The sequence below is a fragment of the Xyrauchen texanus genome, chromosome 8, assembly GCF_025860055.1.
Source record: "Xyrauchen texanus isolate HMW12.3.18 chromosome 8, RBS_HiC_50CHRs, whole genome shotgun sequence".
In the NCBI taxonomy this organism is placed as follows: domain Eukaryota; kingdom Metazoa; phylum Chordata; class Actinopteri; order Cypriniformes; family Catostomidae; genus Xyrauchen; species Xyrauchen texanus.
The window spans coordinates 42,600,965-42,622,463 of NC_068283.1; the positions used below are offsets into that span (position 1 = coordinate 42,600,965).

The window sequence follows — 21,499 nt, forward strand, 5'->3', positions numbered from 1 at the left end:
AAGACTTTAATAATACTTTTTAATTTTCACCAAATTAATTTAATTAGTTTTATATATTTGAATGACACTGTTGTTACACCAGTTAATCAGTCTAAATGTCCTTTGTCTCTTCACTCCTACCGGCCTCCTGATCTTCAGTGTTAAGTCCAATTTCCATTTCATGTGTTTCTACTGTGTTCTGGTTCTGGCTTGATCCATTAGTTTGAGTGCCATCAGATGTTGCTGTGTTCTGTGTTCAGCATAAGACACAAGTATATAAATGTATGTTAATTTAATTTCAGGTTGATTGTAAGTCTCACATCAATGCGGTTCAGTATGACACTAACCTGATAACACTGCTGAAACTTTGTTGTGTTTGAAATCCCTGCATGATCACAGCGGTGAGAAGAAAATAGATTTTTTAACATATTTTCAGCTAAAGCACAGATGTACTAAATCCATCAGACTGTTTAATGGCTGATTTCTTGATTACATTAACAATTCAATGACTATTCATTCATATAGCATGCACTTATATCATGGAAATATGATAAGTTGCCGTGTAAAATTTTATTGTAAACAAAAGATACCAAAACACAAGAATGTGTAGTATGTAAAATGTAGCATAAACCGTTTTAAACCAAATTAAATATTTGTAATAAAAACAAGAATTCCAGTTTGTACTCACAGGGTGCAAACATGAGTAAAATGAGCATAATTAAGGTGAAGAGGCTTTCAGAGGGAAAGACAACAATTCTCAGATCCCCCACTAGACGCTCACCATTAACTGAAAATAGAATATACAGTAATAATCATAAATCTCATTTTAATGACTTTCATGTGCTAACATCAAACACAGTGTGATGATAAATGTGTTCATTTACCTGTTTTAAATATCAGTTCTGTCATCAGAGCAGCAGAGTTCAGTAAAACAACACCGACTGATCCAAACATGTACACGATGTTTTTATGTGGAATATCTGTCAAATCTGCAGATTCAAGATTTATTTATCAATGGAATGGTTTACAAATTTTCTTTCAATTTGCTTATGGATAAGATCAACCGTTTTAATTACACACTAAATACAATGTTGAAGAAATTCAGTACTAAAATATTTTTGTGTTTAAAGACCCTGTGAAATCAACATTTGTTTAGCTGCTTTTAGTCAACATCTATTAGCTTTAAGGTCATCTATATGCTTGTGTACTTCTAAACACTGATTTTCAAAATGTTTTTCAGAAAAAAAATAAGCATTTAATTTCTGCAATCTCTCTCCACCAGCTAGACAGACGAGGCACAGTCATGACTTCAAAGAGCACCTAAGAAACTTTGTCCAGTCATATGCTTAATAGAACTAGAAAGCACCCAGCGCCCCCCCAGCACGTGTGGCTGTCTTCTAACTGGTGCTGAATCAGCTGATCAGCAGGAGAGTGAGATAAAGGGGAGCCGGAGGCGCCACTTCGAGAGAGAGAGACGGCCGCGTTGCATGTGTGTCTGTTTGTTTATGTTTGTTTTAAGTTAAGTTTTACATTAAACCTTTATGAGTGGTTGCGAGCCTGCTCCTTTAATACCCATATGTCCGGGGGAGTGGCATGCAAATTCCACTCGCCAATTCCAATTGGCATTTTCTCAAAGATCAGAGGTGTTTGGGGTTCCCAAGGCTGACCCCTAGTGTCACTACATCAACACAATGTCTCGTTCCCTCCATCAGGGAATGGAGGTTAAGAAAGTAACCAGGACGATCTCCGGCTCTGCAGACAAATGTCTTCCGAGTGTCAGGTAAGCTCAAACCATGAGATTCATCCACGCAGTGAGCAGGCCTGAACATGATGCATGCATATGTTCCTCTGCAAGTAACTTGCAGTTTTATGCTTCAAACGCTAGAGGGCCCAATGCTGCATAGTGTAGCTTTAAAGCAATAGTTCACCCAAAAATTAAAAGTTGCTAATAATTGACTTACTCTCAGGCCATCCAAGATATATATGACTTTCTTGGCAGGAAATCATAGTAGATGCATAAAATGCAAGTGAACGGGTGCCATCACTTTGAGAGTCCAAACAGCAGATAAAGGCAGTATCAAAGTAATCTACATCTTGCCATTTCAGTCTACAGGCACAATCATGATTTCAAGCTTGAGTACACTTTCTAGTGCCATCTAGTGGCTCTGCCCATGCACTAGGAAGTTTAATTGAGCTTGAATTCATGATTATGTCTTTAAATTGCAATGGCAAGATGTACAGTGAAAAGGAGTTACATTTTGGTCTGTTCTCAACCAAAACTGACTGGATCACTTCAGAAGACATTTATTTTACCACTGGAGTCATTTGGATTACTTTTCAGCTGCTTTTTTGTTTTTAGAACTTCATAGTTTTGGAATCCGTTCACTTCACTTCTAAAAATCTTGGTTTGTGTCCTGCTGAAGAAAGAAAGTCATACATCTTGGATGGCCTGAGTGTGAGTAAATTATCAGCAAATTTTTATTTTGGGGTGAACTATTCTTATAAGAGGCTGACTAGGTTAATTATGCACCTTTATTAGAATACTATACAAAGATTAAATGTGTTCTTACTGGATTTTTTCCCCCACAAAAGTCACTAAAAGGCTCAGTAGAACCTGCATATTTATTCTCTGTGTAAACTTTCTGTTCAAGCCCTTGTGTTGCCCTTGACCTTTGAACTTGGACACAAAAGAATCATACAAATGGGTTTACAGACAAGAAATTAAACATGAGGATTAAAAAAAGCATGATAGTACATGTCAAATGTTAATACTGCACCTAGATCATTGTCAGCTTCAGTGTACACAAACAACATCCACAGCATTTGTTGAAATAAAGCTGCACAGATCCATCCTGCATCTGTACATAAAGTTTTATTATAGAAAGAAATAATGGAAGAGCTGTTAAATAGGAGATATTAAATAATAAATTAAACACACTGTATATCACTATTTAACACATACTGTATATTTAACTGGATAAAAATAGAAATACTTTCCATTATTAGAAATAAAAGTGTACCTTTTTCATTTTTCACTGCTGCAATAAAGAAATTACTGACTATTATTGCATTCACTAAAAGCATGAAGATTATCCATGTTATGTTATTGAGCAAATATGAACCTGAAAAAGATTTGGAAAGGTTTGTATTAAATAAACTGATCATAAATTTATTTGATTTTTAAAACTGAATATTAAAGTCAAATACACCAGACTCAAGACTCATACATTCAGATTAGACAGCCTGGCCTTCCTTCCATCCATACAGTTAGAAAAAGGTTTCAAAATTGAAAGCTTTGAGGATCCACAAGTACTGAAACTGGATTTATTCTTTGAACACAGAACAAGATATATATATATATATATATAGCCATGCAGTTATAAGTAAGAATTAATTTCATACTTACATCTTTTCTCCCTCTTTACTTTCAAACATGTAAATGACAGTAAAAAGGCAACTGGGAAAATGAGTGCAGCATACAACACTAAAAAGAGAAGAATAAAAACATTAATGTGAAATTTGAGATTTATTGACAGATTTAAATTAAATCAATCTAAATGTGATAAAAAGTCAATAAACACATTAATTTATCATTCACCCTAAAATGAACATAATTGTTAAAACCTCATATGGCTTTCTTTCCTCTGTGGAACTCAAAAGGAGATGTTAGGCAGAATGTTAGTCTCAGTCACCATTCACTTTCATTGCATCTGTCCTCCATATAAATGGTGACTGAGGCTGTCATTAGGTTGGCTTGAAAAAGCCAGTCTACTGATCTACTATTTAAGCTTATAATTATTATTATTCTGAGACCACACATTTCAAAATGTTGTAAATGTATCTCCTCCTAGAGCTTTCAAGCTGCTTCAACCACCAAAATTGACAGATTTCAGACAGTTCTGAGTTAGTGTAGTATATATTTTCTAACAGATCGGAATTACGGTATTCCCATTGCAGACTTCTGAACAGGCCCAATTTCCCATTTAATCCAGTTCAAAAATAAATTCATGGACCTACTGTTAGGAAGATTTCGAGCTATATATCAAATCCAAGATAAACTAATAAGAAATACAAGAAATGCCTAGCAACATGCTAAAGCATGCTAGCAATGCCAAGCTAAGCACTAAAACATGCTAGCAAAGCCCAGCTACATGCTTGCAACATCTGGCAAGGAAAACTTTTATGTAGCACCATGGTCCTGGAGGAACGTTGTCTCGTTTCGCTGTGTACTGTACTAACTGTATATGGTTGAAACGACAATAAAAACCACTTGACTTGACTTGACTTCAGACCCGGCTTTTACAAGCCAACCTCAAAGTTTATCAACAAACTTTTTTTGTCTAGTTTTTATTATTATTATTCAGAGACTAAAATGTCTGACTGTATCTCTGAGGAGAGCTTTTAAGCTACACACAAAACTCTGTGCAGATGTTTATTAAATCAGCTTCTCTACATGTATGGAAGCCATTCCAGTATCTGCTGAATTCCTGCTTGAATCTTTGCGCCAGGAGTGGCATAATGTCACCCAACAGCAATGTGAAAGACTGGTAGGGAACATTCCAAGATGCATGAAAGCTGTGATTGAAAATCATGGTTATGCCACCAAATATTAAAATATTAGTATTGTGTTTGTGGCAGGGCGGTGGGTGGGGCCAGGTTGTGATTACACACACCCAGCCCCTAATCAATTAAGCCCTCGAGAGGGATAAAGGCTGACCGGACAAAATGTGGTGAATGAAGGCTGTGAAACGAGGCTGCCTTCCAAGCGTCGTCACAATTGAGACGGCCTTCAATGATGATTGATGACGTGGCTGTGGAGATATGCAGCCTTCTGATAGAGAAGCACCCATGGACTGACAGCAGTCAATTTCACCATCTCCAGCCTCCGGATATGAGAGTCACATTTCACCCTCTATTGACAATCTTGATTAACTCTTAATTTTCTCGTTATGGATAATATTTGTTGCAAGGGAGAATATATACGGAGATCGCAATGTGAAACACTCATCTGCCCTTGTGTCCTGCCTATAAGTGCAGCTCAACATTCACCAAGGGATAAGATACAACATTTTACATTTACATTTGTGCATTTGGCAGTTGCTTTAATCCAAAGTGACTTACAGTGCCCTTATTACAGGGACAATCCCCCGAGCAACCTGGAGTTAAGAGCCTTGCTCAAGGACACAATGGTGGTGGCTGTGGGGATCGAACCAGCGACCTTCTGATTATCATTTATGTGCTATAGCCCACTACGCCACCACCACTACCAACTGTCCAGAGATTGTAATTTAAGCAGGAAAATTTGCAGTCTTTGCTTGTTATAGGGTGACAACACGTTGTTTTTCCCAGGACATTCTATTTTTTTGACCCTTTAAGTCCGGACAGGATTTCTAAATTACCTACAATACATGGGAGTTGGCTTTTCCATATTAACACGTCATACATACATGTTATACATTCTGTGTGTGGCCAGTTCAAAAAAGTGAAACCCAGAACATCAGTTTACATATTTCTGAAAATGTCTGTTGTATCTTATCTCAGTTTCAAGGGACTTGTGTACGTTCAGTTGATCTGTTCACTGTTAAAGTTAGTAAGAGCTGTCAGATATAGATAAACATAACTTGTGCAGGCTTTTAAGAAGCAGGAAAGATTCTCGACTGTAAATAAATAATTACATGCAATGGAGGTTTGCGTTGTGAGGCTGTAGAGGCAGATTTCAGATATAAATCTGTGACTGAATGACCGTTTACTCTTTATCTATCTTAAGATAATTGGCACAATGGGATGTTTGGGCATACAAAGATGGTGGTGTGGTGGCAACATTGAAATGATGTCATCAGCAATCCAGTTCTATATTCAATGGCATTAATACACCTCTCCTCTAAATGATTATGCCACCATTACAGCTGTTTCCATTTGAGAACATTTTCATTTTTATTTTTTAGAAAAGTACTAGATGTGATAAAGGGTCACTAACCATTTTGGGGAACTCCAAATATGTAGAACATGAGGATGAAATGTATTGAAGAGGTTATATGAAAGGTGAATACAGCTACATCTGTTAATTTATCCCATATCCATTCACACATCTCTCCATGAGATATCCCGATATCCAGATCCCGTCTTTTCATCAAGCCTATTTTTTCAAATCAATAAATGTCCATATCAATAATTATTCTGTTTTTTTTCTTAATTGTATTAAAATAATGTTAAATTAAAGAAGAAAAGAAAAAACAGTTCCTCAGTACAGCACTAAAACAGAATAACAAATGGAAATCAGAATCACAAAGCTGATACTTACGAGAAATGATGTAGATGAAAAAGAGCAGCATACTTAATCCAGACGTGACCATTGCCAGAGATCTGTCAACCCATGAATAATGTACAAGATATTCCCAAAAACGTCTGAAAAGAACTGGCACAGAAAAATGACCAATTTCAAATCTACATGTATTAATGATTGCGCTTCAGTCATTATTTATAAAAATAAATAAACAATTATTCAATTTTGCAAAATATTTAAAACATTTACAAACAACTATTTTGGTTCAGCAATTAATGTGTATTAATATCTCCATGAAAATAAACATTATCAGTGTGGTGCAATATTTGGATTTACCAACCTGAATAATAAACTAACTCAAAAATGGCAAATTTAATGTGAAGAATGGCATCTGTAGAAAGAAATGGATGACTCAAATGAATGATAATATCAAAATATCATGTTAAGAATTAAAGCACAGCAGTAATGGTAACATTTAAAAGCACTATCAATATGTTTTATTCATTTGCTGAGCTTCTCTGACATCTTAAATTAAAAATGTAAAATAAAACTCAAACCTGATATGTCCTTTAAATATGGAGCAAAACTAATCAACATCAGAGGCCTCAGAATAAAAAGTCAGCAGCAGATACTCATAGAAAGATCCTGAAACAAATATATTTTTAAACAAAATAATGAGTTCATATATGTCATATATTAAGATAACCTGACTTTGATCATGACACAATAAATGAACACAACTTTAGGCAGTGGTAAATAGTGAGCACATCTGAACTGCCAGTTCTATTAGATTTAATTCAGCTCAAACTGTTACAATGATGATGTTTTCTAATCACATATTGATTATATTTAGGGATATAATTATTACCACTGAAACACTCACCTTCAGTAACACCCCAGAATACAAAAGCCAAGAACATAGCAATGTTTGGAAGAGACACATGAAAATACTCAAGAGCCCTCACAGGTTTCATTGTAGCGGCATCTAAAGTGGAAATACAGAATATAACTGCAAGTCAACATCCTGTAGTTTGTTTCTTTTTAGGTCTCTGCTGATTTGAAAATGTTTTGCGCCATATTTTTGTGGCTATTCCTGAAGACACTTGATTTAAAACACCAATCTCCAAATATATCTGATTCCAATAAATTATTGAATTTATAACCTGTGCTTCAGTGTCCCTTTATGTTTTAAAATGATCACCCCTAGACAACATAATAACGTCTCTAAAACTAAGGAATTAAAGTCAGACTTGTACGAACACACTTCATTGGCTGTTTACTGTTTTGTAATGTGTATTTGTTATACCCTATGTTTCTCTGTTTAATGTTTAATTTCTGTATAGCATGCTTGAGCTCTGGAAAGGTGGAAAACAAATTGTATTATTATTATTGGGAATAATTAGTAATCTTTCTGACTATATACACCGCCTTTAGCTTTGATTATTCGTAACGGCGTTAATTCAACATCCTTATGCAACATCACAAAATGTATTTCCATCCAGAGTTGTATTCATTTTTGGCTGAGATCTTGTATTGATGACGAGAGAGTTGAACCACTCCGTAAAACCGTTCCAAAGACTTTCACTGGGGTGAAGGACTCCTCGTGCTCCCTGAACCACTCTTTCACAATTTGAGCCTGATTGAACCTTGGCATCGTAGTCCTGGAATATGTCCTTGCTGTCAGGGAACCTGGTCATTCAGTACATTCAGGAAGTCAGCTGAATACATTTTATTACTGCATAACATTGCTGAGCCTAGACCTGACCAACCCCAGATCATAACACTGCCTATAGAGTCTTATAAAGTGGGCACAATGCATGACGGGTGCATCGTTTCATGTGCAGGCAGTGTATATAAAATCAGCCGATTTGTGTTTACTCAAACTAAATATCTAAACACTTAGAAGGGAAATCAGAAAAGAATATGTTTAACATACTTGCATGTTGTGATGTGCAGTAAATCAGACCGCAGAGCAGAAGTGCAGATCCAGATGCAGTAAAACAAAGAATCAGCACCATTATGTGTAATGCAGAGAAACCTATTAGACAAAGACATCAGTTACTGTACAAAGAGGTTATTTTCCAAATGACCTGTATATTGCTTATGAATGTCATTAGTTTTTATGTGTGTAAGTTTCTAAGAGTGTCAGTCATAAAGCGTAACTACGTTTGCCATTAAACCATGGACCTTATTCAGACTAGCACTGTTTTAAAATGTTGATGGGAATAAAAAAAGCTGTGAGGTATAGACGGTCTCTTCAATGATTTGTACTGTTGTTAAAATCGATGATGATCATTCACAGCTGACAAAGTCATTAAAAAAAATCTATTTTATTTGTATATAGCGCCTTTCACAACACACATCGTTTCAAAGCAGCTTTACAGAAAACAGCAGATAAAATACTCTAGAAACATGAGTTGTGAAAAATAAATATGATCTAGGGCCTTTATACTGCTTTACAACACTGAAGAGAGTATAAAGGCCCCAGCTTACTCACGGCAAAGTCCTTTTTTCATTCTTTGCTCTGATCTAAAAATAACTTTTAAACAGTTAAACAACAATATACTGTTTGCAAACATTCAAACAACAGCCACGCTTCTGGGGAGGAGTTTAGAGGAGTATTTACATATGAAGATGCACAAGACTAAATACAAATAATGAACTAATGTGACATTAAAATGTGTCAATGACTACATGCCTCATTCTATTGTGAGTAGAATTCACATGATATGAGTAAAAGATGCTGTTTTAACAAATCAATGATAATTTAAAGTAAATATATTAAGTAGATCATGTGTAAACTGTCATGTTTACATTCTGGATTCATGCGATACTGTGCTAACATGCTAATTACGGCCATAATATGCACTGGTGTCATGCTGATTTCTGACTAGTAGGGCTGCACGATTATAGCAAAAATCATAATTGTCAATTATTGCCCTTGATATTGTAATAATCACGATTATTAATGTTAAAATATTAAATTACCGTGATATCACAAAGCAACCAACCATGTGGTTCTTCAGAGTAGCAGATTTCAATGGTGGATAAGAGCTGCACTCCAGTTTCTTTTAAGCATCTTTTAAGCATTATATTGTAATAATGTTTGTTAAGGTAAGGCAAATCAAAATTATTTTAAATTAATATCTATGGTTATAATACATGAAATTATTGCAAAATTACTGCTTAAATTATTAGTCCATGTACAGTAAATAATATGGCATATTCAATATTCAAACTTATTAACAGCTGATTTAAATCGATCAAGTTACTGCTTTCAGTGAGACCTTTCATGGAGAGACAGGGGACCATTCACCCTGTTACATCTTCAACGGTGATCTTGTTCATGTAAGATCATCGTTAGATCATTTTTGTCATCAGTGTTTGCGCTAGTAAGTTAAAAAGTCATTTGTGAACCGAGTTTGTGCAATTTGTGTAAATGTTTATCAAGCAATACCTGCAACGTGGCAAATGGGTTTTATTAGATCAGATGCGATAACAATGATGGTGATTCCTGAAATATACTATTCATGCCATATTCTTTATGTTGGCTACACCTCCAAAACAAACTTAGAACAGTTAAGCTGAATTACTTTATTGCTATTTTGTATAAATCAAATTCACATTGTCCTACTTATTAACATGACAAACAAAACTGTTATTAGATTTTTAATATATTGTATACAGAAATCAAGCAACGTGACAAACTTTCCCATTACAATGACTGCAGGTTTACACTGTTTGAGATCTGTTTTTCGACGTGAGCTCAATGACGCTCCGCACAATGTTCTACACTCTCGCGAATGCTCTCTTTAAAAACAAAGCTGTCTAATCAGCATAATAAATCAATTATTTACACCACGTCTGTGCCTTGATTAGATCGGGATCGTTTTTGTTTTGTCATGTTGTACATTTGCAGTGTATTTAACATCTAGGCTACATTCAAAGCGAGAATCCAAAATCATTACAAAGTGCTTTTTGCTCTTGTTCTACAGCTTCTTTTCAAGTGTCAGGTGATGTTTCTTCAGTATTAATTTTCATGTGCCACTTGAGCAGAGCAAGAACATAAAGCAAGCATCTGGGCATTTAGACGGTTTAAAACTTGCGCATTGGATCAGTTGTCATTGCTGATAGGACGGAAGACTCTGATTGGCCATTGCCGTTTCATTGCTCAACGGACATGTTAGTGATTGGTTAGAATACTCACTGCTGCAAAAACACATTGTAAATAGAAACCATTGATGCAACAGGAGCAGACTATAATTGAACACTGTAATCATCAGTTTTCACAATTACATAATCGCGGCAGACGTAATCGCGATTAGTTTTTCGGTTAATTGTGCAGCCCTACTCTCTAGTATCCTCATGTTTAAGGATGTTTTTAGAGATCAGGTGATTGTGTTTTTCTGAATCTACAGTGTTGAATGTGGAGAGGGATTCAGATCTGCTGTAGTTCAGTAAGATGTGTGACTGTTATGATGATTATTAAGAGATTGTTAAAACTGTTGAAATATGATTAAAAAAACAAATATATAATATTTTAATGTTAAACATTTATTGGGGGAAAAAAAAAAACATTGCCTTTGCAACACTTGATTATGCCAAACATTATTATAATTTTATTTTGCAAAGCATTTCATTAGGATGAACACACATTGCAGCAGGTGATGTAATGTTACATTTAATCAAGCTGTTTATATTATAAATGATCTGAGCAGAAAACTGAATGTTTAGATGTTTGGATGGGTAATATAGAGTTACTCACATTACAGTTCTACACAACACAATTGTGTTCTTGAAACTCAAAGATCGATCAGATTACCACATGAATGCTGCAGATGATTCACAAGAAGTTTCTTTAGGTTAAAATGATCCCACAGATTGTTGATATTAAAGAAATGTTCAGTTTCATTAATACTGTTGAACTGACAGAACTACTCTGTCAACATGACAATACAATATTATATTAATACAATATTTACAGATTTTCATAAAACATGAAAACAACAAAATCACAAGAAATAATAAAAACACTCCAGAGTAAAAAATGCATCTACATAAAAAATAAAAAAACAAAAAGTAAAATAAAACAATAAAAGTAAAGGTTCAGGTTCTGTCAGCACTGATGATAATTTGAGCAAACAGTCCCAGTGTGGGATTGATCTCATAAACACTGGATATACACACATATCTGAACATGCACACTTCTCTAATAGTGTGTTAATGGAGTCGGGTCCAAATCCTCAGTATATGTAAAACATACAAGAAATTCCCAGATGACGTACAACATGTGAGATTCTGTGAATAAACATCAAAATTCAACATGCTGAATTAAAACTAAACCATCAGAGAACAGCGAAGTGTCTCATTTTAACTGCTCATAAACTCTGAGTATGAGATTATACACATGGCATATGTCTCTCTTATTACTGTGTGTGTCAGACCACTGAATCACATGACCTCTGTCCTTCATCTGCATCTTTAAGATCTCCTCCAGTCAATGCTGAAGTTTCATGAGATTCTGCTGAGTTCTGGTTCTGGTTTGATCTGGTTCCTGGAGTTTCATCTGATCCTGCTGCATTCTGTGTTCAGATTAAAACAAGTCTTTTAAACAATATCTGCACAACATCTCTCCACCTCAGCAGAACTGTTCAATTTGATGTAGTCTCATTAAAATGTAAATAAATATAAAATGATAAAAATGGTAATAAAATAGCTTGACAGAAGACACTGACTCACATGAGGACTTTGGGTTTGTTGTGATCTGGTGTCTGTTTTATTACACCTCACTTTATCCTGTGTTATGAGACAAAACAAGATAAAATGGGTATTTTAAATAATAAATAAAAAGTAAAAGCCCCTTAAATTACAGGTCAACTTAAACAATGTCATTTCAAACATACTAACCTGACAAGACTGCAGACACTTTAATATTTTGGGAATCACTGTGTGTTCAGAGAAGAGAGAGAAAATATATTTAGTGGATTTTACAGAAGCTGATCGGTCTCAGATAAAGCACAAATTAACCAAATACATCAATTTACATAACGGCTGATTTACTGCATAAACTCTAAAGAACACTGTAAGACTGAAACAATACAGAAGTGCTGAAAGCATCATGGGTAACGTGTAACGATCATTATAAGAACACGGACATGTTCAAAGAAATATTTTTATGAATGTCATGTGATATTTTGAGTCAGTGTTTGTTGTGTTGTTATAAATGAGTAATAATAATGAATGTTGTTCTCTATAAACTTTTTTGTTTACATCGATTGTGACTGTAAGCGGCTGAATGAAACTCAGATGATCGACTGTGTTTTATTAGACACACTCACACACACACACACACACACACACACACACACACACAAACACTCACTGTCAATCAAACAGCAGCTTTACACAAATCAACACACCCACACACCCACCCACACACCCACACACACACACTGATAAAGGCCAAATGAATGATCATGTCAGATTTACACACTTTAATACATCAGGAAAATAAACTCTCTTCATTTCACAAGTATCACTTTAGTTATAACAATATAAAAGATAAATAAAACTTCAAACGCTGGAATTAAAGAGACGAGAGACCTCAAAATACTTTCAGATCAGCTCATATGACGACTCTGCAATAATAATAATAATAATAATAATTGTAAAAAGCCCATATTCAGTTTGTGTTAATTTATTGTAAGGGCTGTGCAGCTATTATGTTGGTCATTGATTTGAATGTGAGGAGGTGTGGCTTAATTTGAGATCGCGCGAGAGCGGATCAATTGTTATGTTCGGTTCCTGAGGGAAAGCTGAGGTCCTGCAATCTTACCTGTAAAGCAGTAAATAAGATTGATCAAAATCTCTTTCTGCAGCGCCTTTACTTTGTGAACTGCAGGAAAGAATATTTGTGCTCTTGATTGGCAGCGGATGGTATTAAACTTCGCGCTGAAGTTAGTGACGATTCTTGAATGTGCGTCATTGAAGATTGTGAGTTACATTTGAGTATTCATTATATTATTATTGTCACTTATTCACTGTTTAGTTTTATGAATGGCTGTTACATTATATTTCATGTTATATGAGAGTGCGGTTACTTGATTGAGTGAGATATTATGTTAATAGTGACAAACGTGATCAGCCATATATAGAGTTGTAATGTTTCAGCATTTCTTCCGTGTTAATTGCTCATTTATTCAGTTTATGTTACTTATTACGTTATTTGTTTATTGTAGAACCACATTTGAGAGCCATACATCAACGAGATAAATACTCAGTAATACACATCCTAGATTATACACCTGCATTTATTATCGCGGAGGATTCATCATACATCAGTGCCTGAGACTGCATCTCGACGACCAACTTCACATCGCTATTCGGACATCTGAACATCTTAAAGAACTGTAGAGACTAACACGGACTGTTGCAGTCATGATTTTCACTGACTAATCACAAGACCAGCTAACATCTGTATCCTTGAAATTCAAAGCTGTTGAAATAATTCATTGTTTATTTTGTTTATTATTTTGCGCAGGCCTACGCTCTTCATATGTACATTTTCTTTGCATTTGTGTAACCCTTTGACGGTGAATATGTACACAGTGTATTTAATTATTGTTATTCAACGTTAGTAAATAGTAAAATAGTACAATTTAGTACAACTGCCTGCTCTTCATTACTCTCGTGGTCATTGGACATCTACATGTGGTAATCGGCCCTCTGTAACGGTTGGTATCGTAATAGCAATTAGTGCAATACAGTTCCTGTTGTACAATAATAATAAATGATTGTTTATACTCACTGGATGGAAACATTGCTAAAATCAGCAGAGACATGACAAAGAGAGTTTCAGAGGGAAACAGAACGAATCTCAGATCCATCACAGCACGTTCACCATTAACTGATGATGAAAACAATAATAATTACTGTTTAATATTATAATTCACTGTGTTTGAGGAATACATTCATTCATAAAGAGCTGATTAATGATCATATTAATGTTGAGTGTAATTGTTCCAAATAAACATTGAATGATGAATGTGATTTGTGCCTTGAGATGAGACTCCTCGATGACTGTTTATTGATCTCTGTCTGTCTTTATAATATAGCGGAGACTGGGATTCAAACACAGTCCAAACACAATAAAACCAACATTCAGGCAAAGATCAACTATATAATGACTGAAGCTGCTTTTGAACATTCACTGGAGTCAAAATAAACCCTGTTCCTCAAACACAGTTACCATGAACTGTTTATAAATATTGTCTCTCAGATATTAGATGAAATATTGTATGATGTTGTTGTTGTTTACTCACCTGTTTTCAGTATCAGTTCTGTCATCAGAGCAACAGGCTTATTAAAACAACACCAACTGATCCAAACAGATACACAGACACATAACGATGAAAACCTGCAATTCAAGATAAAACACACGAGAGAAACACTGAAAAAATCAAACCAAATCAGTATTGAACAACACAAATGAACAGATCTCCAGAACATTTCGTTTCTGACTCATGTGTGTTTGTATAATACTGTAAGATTGAAGCCCTTCACTGAGAATGATCCTCTTAAACTTTCATGTTTGATTGTGTTACACTAACTATGATGTGTTTAACTGTTCATTACTGGATTAAACTGAGAATAATTGTGACTGAAACAAGGTGCAGAATATTTTCAGTGTCTTTAAATTACAATTACATACTGTAAACATTTAGTCATCAAGCAGACACACAAATGAGGAACATATTCATCACAGTAAAGTTATCAATATCTGCAGTATCACACTGACAAATCCAATAATATCTCCAGTACAGAAGCTTAAACAGAAGAAACAATCAGACACAGAGAGGACATGAGAACTGTAACACCGCTGGATCTCTGCATTACTGAATGAATCACTCTTTAACTGTACATGTACTCATACTGACACACTGAATGAATCACTCTTTAACTGTACATGCACTCATACTGACACACTGAATGAATCACTCTTTAACTGTACATGCACTCATACTGACACACTGAAGGAATCACTCTTTAACTGTACATGCACTCATACTGACACACTGAATGAATCACTCTTTAACTGTACATGTACTCATACTGACACACTGAATGAATCACTCTTTAACTGTACATGCACTCATACTGACACACTGAATGAATCACTCTTTAACTGTACATGCACTCATACTGACACACTGAATGAATCACTCTTTAACTGTACATGCACTCATACTGACACACTGAATGAATCACTCTTTAACTGTACATGCACTCATACTGACACACTGAATGAATCACTCTTTAACTGTACATGCACTCATACTGACACACTGAAGGAATCACTCTTTAACTGTACATGCACTCATACTGACACACTGAAGGAATCACTCTTTAACTGTACATGCACTCATACTGACACACTGAAGGAATCACTCTTTAACTGTACATGCACTCATACTGACACACTGAAGGAATCACTCTTTAACTGTACATGCACTCATACTGACACACTGAAGGAATCACTCTTTAACTGTACATGCACTCATACTGACACACTGAAGGAATCACTCTTTAACTGTACATGCACTCATACTGACACACTGAATGAATCACTCTTTAACTGTACATGCACTCATACTGACACACTGAATGAATCACTCTTTAACTGTACATGCACTCATACTGACACACTGAATGAATCACTCTTTAACTGTACATGCACTCATACTGACACACTGAATGAATCACTCTTTAACTGTACATGCACTCATACTGACACACTGAATGAATCACTCTTTAACTGTACATGCACTCATACTGACACACTGAATGAATCACTCTTTAACTGTACATGCACTCATACTGACACAACTGAAGGAATCACTCTTTAACTGTACATGCACTCATACTGACACACTGAAGGAATCACTCTTTAACTGTACATGCACTCATACTGACACACTGAATGAATCACTCTTTAACTGTACATGCACTCATACTGACACACTGAATGAATCACTCTTTAACTGTACATGCACTCATACTGACACACTGAATGAATCACTCTTTAACTGTACATGCACTCATACTGACACACTGAATGAATCACTCTTTAACTGTACATGCACTCATACTGACACACTGAATGAATCACTCTTTAACTGTACATGCACTCATACTGACACACTGAATGAATCACTCTTTAACTGTACATGCACTCATACTGACACACTGAAGGAATCACTCTTTAACTGTACATGCACTCATACTGACACACTGAAGGAATCACTCTTTAACTGTACATGCACTCATACTGACACACTGAATGAATCACTCTTTAACTGTACATGCACTCATACTGACACACTGAATGAATCACTCTTTAACTGTACATGCACTCATACTGACACACTGAAGGAATCACTCTTTAACTGTACATGCACTCATACTGACACACTGAAGGAATCACTCTTTAACTGTACATGCACTCATACTGACACACTGAAGGAATCACTCTTTAACTGTACATGCACTCATACTGACACACTGAATGAATCACTCTTTAACTGTACATGCACTCATACTGACACACTGAATGAATCACTCTTTAACTGTACATGCACTCATACTGACACACTGAAGGAATCACTCTTTAACTGTACATGCACTCATACTGACACACTGAATGAATCACTCTTTAACTGTACATGCACTCATACTGACACACTGAATGAATCACTCTTTAACTGTACATGCACTCATACTGACACACTGAATGAATCACTCTTTAACTGTACATGTACTCATACTGACACACTGAATGAATCACTCTTTAACTGTACATGTACTCATACTGACACACTGAATGAATCACTCTTTAACTGTACATGCACTCATACTGACACACTGAATGAATCACTCTTTAACTGTACATGTACTCATACTGACACACTGAAGGAGTAAAACATCACTCAGAGAAGATAATCACAGTAGATGATCAATACTGTACCCCGAGAAATTGAAAAATAGCTATCTGTCATCTTCGTAACTGTCCAGAGTATTTGCAGAAACACAATCACACAGGCCCATCCAATAGGATCTGTAAAAAAAATAAAAAGAAGTAAATCTCTTCATTACATTTTCAATAAGTGACTTATTTATAATCCAAAATTAGTATTTAATTTATTTGATTTAATGGATTTTTTGTGCCTTTAACTTAATTATATACAATGTCCATAAAATGAAACACATCTCCATAAACTCAACAGTGTTTTATATATTGTGGCGAATGATCCGCCCCTCCCTCTCATCATCCTTACCCCAACTCTTCGGGACTTTCAGACTCAGGACGGGATTTGGGCAGGACAGGAGAAGACATGCATAATTAATAAGCCTCATTCTGACAGCGGTGATGAAGCACACCTGATGTGAATAATGTGAATAATGTGAATAATGCTTCATCACCGCTGTGTTTGAAACGCACGTGTCAGTGTCAGTGTTGAGGTTGCTGGTTGATACTGTTGTCCAGCACCTCATGCGTCATATTCCATGTCACCTCTCGATGTTCAGTGTCAGGTCCAGGGGCCTCACGTATAAAACTCTGGTTTGATTTCTTCCTTAAAGTGCGTCTTTCTTTGTGAATACTTCAAAAGGCAGATTTTGAGAATGCACCAAAAATAAAATCTGATTTCTAAAACTGCACGTAAGTAATACATAATAAATCCTCCTCAAAATAACCACATATGCCGTGTGCAACACCTGCATATCCTCATTTGCATACAATTACCATATTCATTTCCCCATCAGACACGTGATTACTGCGTTTAACTGCACGAGAAACTGTATCATAAGAGATAAGACTGTAAATGTCACAAAGATTAGATGCTGCACCATGAACAAACATTATTTATTAAGATATGAACTTGTTTTTACAAAGAATATATCTTGAATATCTCTCAGCAAAATGTTTTTATCTTTGCAGACATAAATCTAACTTAAAATGATTCTGTGAACCAAAATTGTTTAAGGGTTAAATATTTAATACATTATTAAAATGATTTGTGCATCATTGTCTGATATCATCACATTACTAAGATTTTATATTTGACTGGTATTATATATAATATATATAACAGCTGAACGGCAACTGTTCTTTTCATCATGTTTTTATTATTGTTTTATTTTATTGATGGTGTTTCATTGGGACGAGGGTCGGGATGAAGAGCACATTTGAGGAGTATTTGATATGCATTAATGTACATGTTTGCAGCTAATACAGTTTCTGATGAGACATGTCTCTCAATGATCTGTTCCTCTACTGAATGTGTCTTATAGCTTCTGTCAGTCAGACTCAAGATTACAGATTTATTCAAATGCTGAACTGATCTCAGTACATGATTGTAATACAACAGAAATATCTCAAACTAAGAGATCTGTCATTATTATTCACTGTATGTATTCTGTATTCTCTATGATGACACGAGACATTTCTCCAAACGCAGCACATCCCAAACCAATATTTCCCTTTTACGGCTGATTGTTATTGATAACGATTACTTCAGTTTCAAGTGCTGAACTACATAATTTATTCTAAATGTGAATTAAAATCTGAGTTTATAATCAGTCTGTTCAGTTCATTATTTGTCTTCATATCTTTGAGTCTCGTTCAGCAAAATGAACGAATCTTTATTCAAGTCATTTCGTTCATTTAAGCAGAATTAAATTAAAATGTTAAATTTTCAATAGCCAAATCCCCCAAACACGTCACTTACGCAAACTTTGATTAAAGTCCCAATAAGGAAAAACTGATAATGCAGCCAAGGACAAATTATGAGAAACAGAAATAATTAGTTCAACTCTAAAATCTCGATGTCTATGGAACGAATCATTTCTGTTTACTGTACAGGCCCATGTCACGTTACATACGAACTGCAGGGAGTGATCAGACGAGTGGACGTGCCGCCGGACCCACTCCTCGGACCCCCGGACGGATTAAATGCACTCATCGCAGCCTCTCACCTGCCGCGGGCCTCCAAAGACACCGCCGCCCCTTGGACTGTGGACCCAAGAGGGGAGCGTGTGCGGCCGACCCAGCTCATACCCGGGCCATCCCATAGACACTACCCCACCCTTCCCCGTCTCACCACGAGGATGTCAGATTCCCCCTTTATTACGAACCTATTTCCCTGGACACTTTATTTTCCCCTTTTATGGACATTTTACGTTTATTATTATTTCCAATAAATGCCTCTCCGAAACTTGTCAACACACCCACTGTGTCTGTGTCTTGCTCATCCCGAAACAATATCATGATCATACACTAAATACACAGTGTATTATCAATATATTCTCATATTATCTGTGTAATAATGATCATACCTGTTTCAGTTTCCAGTGTCATGATGAGAAAACCCATCATCGCTGCATTCATCACAAACATTAATATTAACTGCACTGTTCTGATGACTGAAATTGAAACTGAAAGAGACGAAAGTGTGAGAAAGTTTTCCTTCATTAAACTCTTCATACTAACAGAAATGAAGCTGATCAGGGTTTAAAAGTGAATTTAAGACAATGATGATCAGATAACAGAGAAAACATCTCACAACTGACCACAGATCAGATCAAGACCGAAATCAGTGAAGAACTGGAGATTCATTTCTCTTAAAACTATTTACTCTTATTCACACGGTCAACCATAAAAGATGACGAGTGCCATCAAATCATTATGACTGATAAAGACAGAATAATGTTTAATAGTTCATAACAATGATCATTTACTGAGTTATTGATGCAGTTTTAACAGAGATCAGAAATCATTAAATACTTACAGTCGAGCCTGATGAAGCATCTATCAAACATTGTGTCATTTGTCATTGTTAGCATCACTGGTAAAAGCACAACAATGAAAAGTCCTAAAAGCAGGAGAGTCATCACATTAATGAAGATTACAGACAACAACAGATTCACAGTATTTCATTATGAGTGTTTTAATGTGGCACTAGGAGCAATGAACTTTACAAATATGTTTTATCTATGTTTGGTATTAATGTGAAGAACAGAGCAAATGCAAATGAATCCAGATCAATAATAAATGTGACTCACCGGCTCTGCCTGATCCAAACATGTAGAACAGAAGAATGAATTGTAATATTGGCAGAAACTCAAAGATCATATCAGACACAACGTCAAATATGTCAATTATCCGTCCACTTTTCTGTCCAATCTTTGCAACTAAAACTATATGGGAAATATTTACAATATTTAGGATCCAAATGTTTGATTCAGTTTTCAGTTATTGTAAAGACAGTTTATAATAATAATTGAATGTGTTAATAAACAAGAGCAGATGAATTCAGATGAATAAATCATGTCTGTGATGTTTATTATAACATATATTACATGAGCGTCACTTCTTTAAAGTTTTGGGGTTTGACGAAACTGATGGAAATCAATAAATTTATGCACAGATCATTTCAATTAATATTTTACCTTTTTTACTGTGATTTATTGTTTCTGCTTTTACTATTCTTGCTTTTCTCCTGTTATTCATTTTTATTTATGACCTTTCTAATCTGATTTATTTATTTATTACTATTTGAATTATTATTCTTCACTTGCACTTTGGTTCAACGTCTGTAAATGTGCTTTAAAAATAAACACGAATTATTATTAATAATAAATGTACAATTATATATATTGTATAATTTGTTTTGGTAATTTTGTGTCTGTTGTTGATTGTCATTTACAGCAAAAGAGGCAGAAAATTTTATATGAAATACATTATCATTAATTTTATTCGATTTTCATTTTGTTTAAAGTAAAATTTGAATTTAGAAATAATTTGTTTAATTTCGTTTGTTTCAATCATTTAATGACATTTGTTAATATAAGTCGACATGTAGAAGTGAAGTGCAAAAGTCCCTCCATCCAGACCGACACAATCACTTTAATCAGGGACTAAAAACGGTTCAAATATCAAAAACAAAAACAGAAAAAGGATTTTAATTATATTTTTTTTTTGCAGAACGAAATAGAAAACCGGAACAAACATCATTCATGCTTATTTTTATAATCTTGTCAATTGAATATGTTGAGTTTAGATCACATGCGTGTTTAATGACGTTGATTAAACGCGTGTTGTTGACATGTTCAGTGATTCATCTGAAGGCCGCACTTCCAGTGTTGACCGCTCCATTAAATATAATATGAGTGATGCAGTTT

The 21,499-nt window shown here is 35.2% G+C and overlaps 1 protein-coding gene and 2 long non-coding RNA genes across 5 annotated transcripts in view; all 3 read right to left on the bottom strand.

The window, feature by feature from the left end:
* Window positions 1-186: 186 nt before the first annotated feature.
* LOC127647282 (uncharacterized) lies at window positions 187-913 on the bottom strand. The gene is made up of 4 exons (XR_007971036.1): window positions 864-913; window positions 668-766; window positions 327-364; window positions 187-229 (listed from the first exon to the last, which is right to left on the bottom strand). It is a non-coding gene; the product is annotated as an uncharacterized LOC127647282 (long non-coding RNA).
* Window positions 914-2,783: 1,870 nt separating this feature from the next.
* On the bottom strand, window positions 2,784-3,451 carry LOC127647795 (uncharacterized). The gene is made up of 3 exons (XR_007971100.1): window positions 3,386-3,451; window positions 3,000-3,101; window positions 2,784-2,837 (listed from the first exon to the last, which is right to left on the bottom strand). It is a non-coding gene; the product is annotated as an uncharacterized LOC127647795 (long non-coding RNA).
* Window positions 3,452-12,170: 8,719 nt separating this feature from the next.
* LOC127647777 (uncharacterized) overlaps window positions 12,171-21,499 on the bottom strand; it is a 227,109-nt gene continuing 217,780 nt past the window's right edge. For all 3 annotated transcript variants that reach the window (XM_052132242.1, XM_052132244.1, XM_052132243.1), the window contains 7 exons: window positions 20,381-20,515; window positions 20,107-20,190; window positions 19,655-19,753; window positions 17,286-17,375; window positions 14,584-14,678; window positions 14,070-14,168; window positions 12,171-12,207 (listed from right to left, as the gene is read on the bottom strand). In XM_052132242.1, coding sequence (XP_051988202.1) covers window positions 14,608-14,678; window positions 17,286-17,375; window positions 19,655-19,753; window positions 20,107-20,190; window positions 20,381-20,515 — 479 coding nt within the window. In that variant the 3' untranslated portion in view covers window positions 12,171-12,207; window positions 14,070-14,168; window positions 14,584-14,607. The remainder of the gene's footprint in view (window positions 12,208-14,069; window positions 14,169-14,583; window positions 14,679-17,285; window positions 17,376-19,654; window positions 19,754-20,106; window positions 20,191-20,380; window positions 20,516-21,499) is intronic.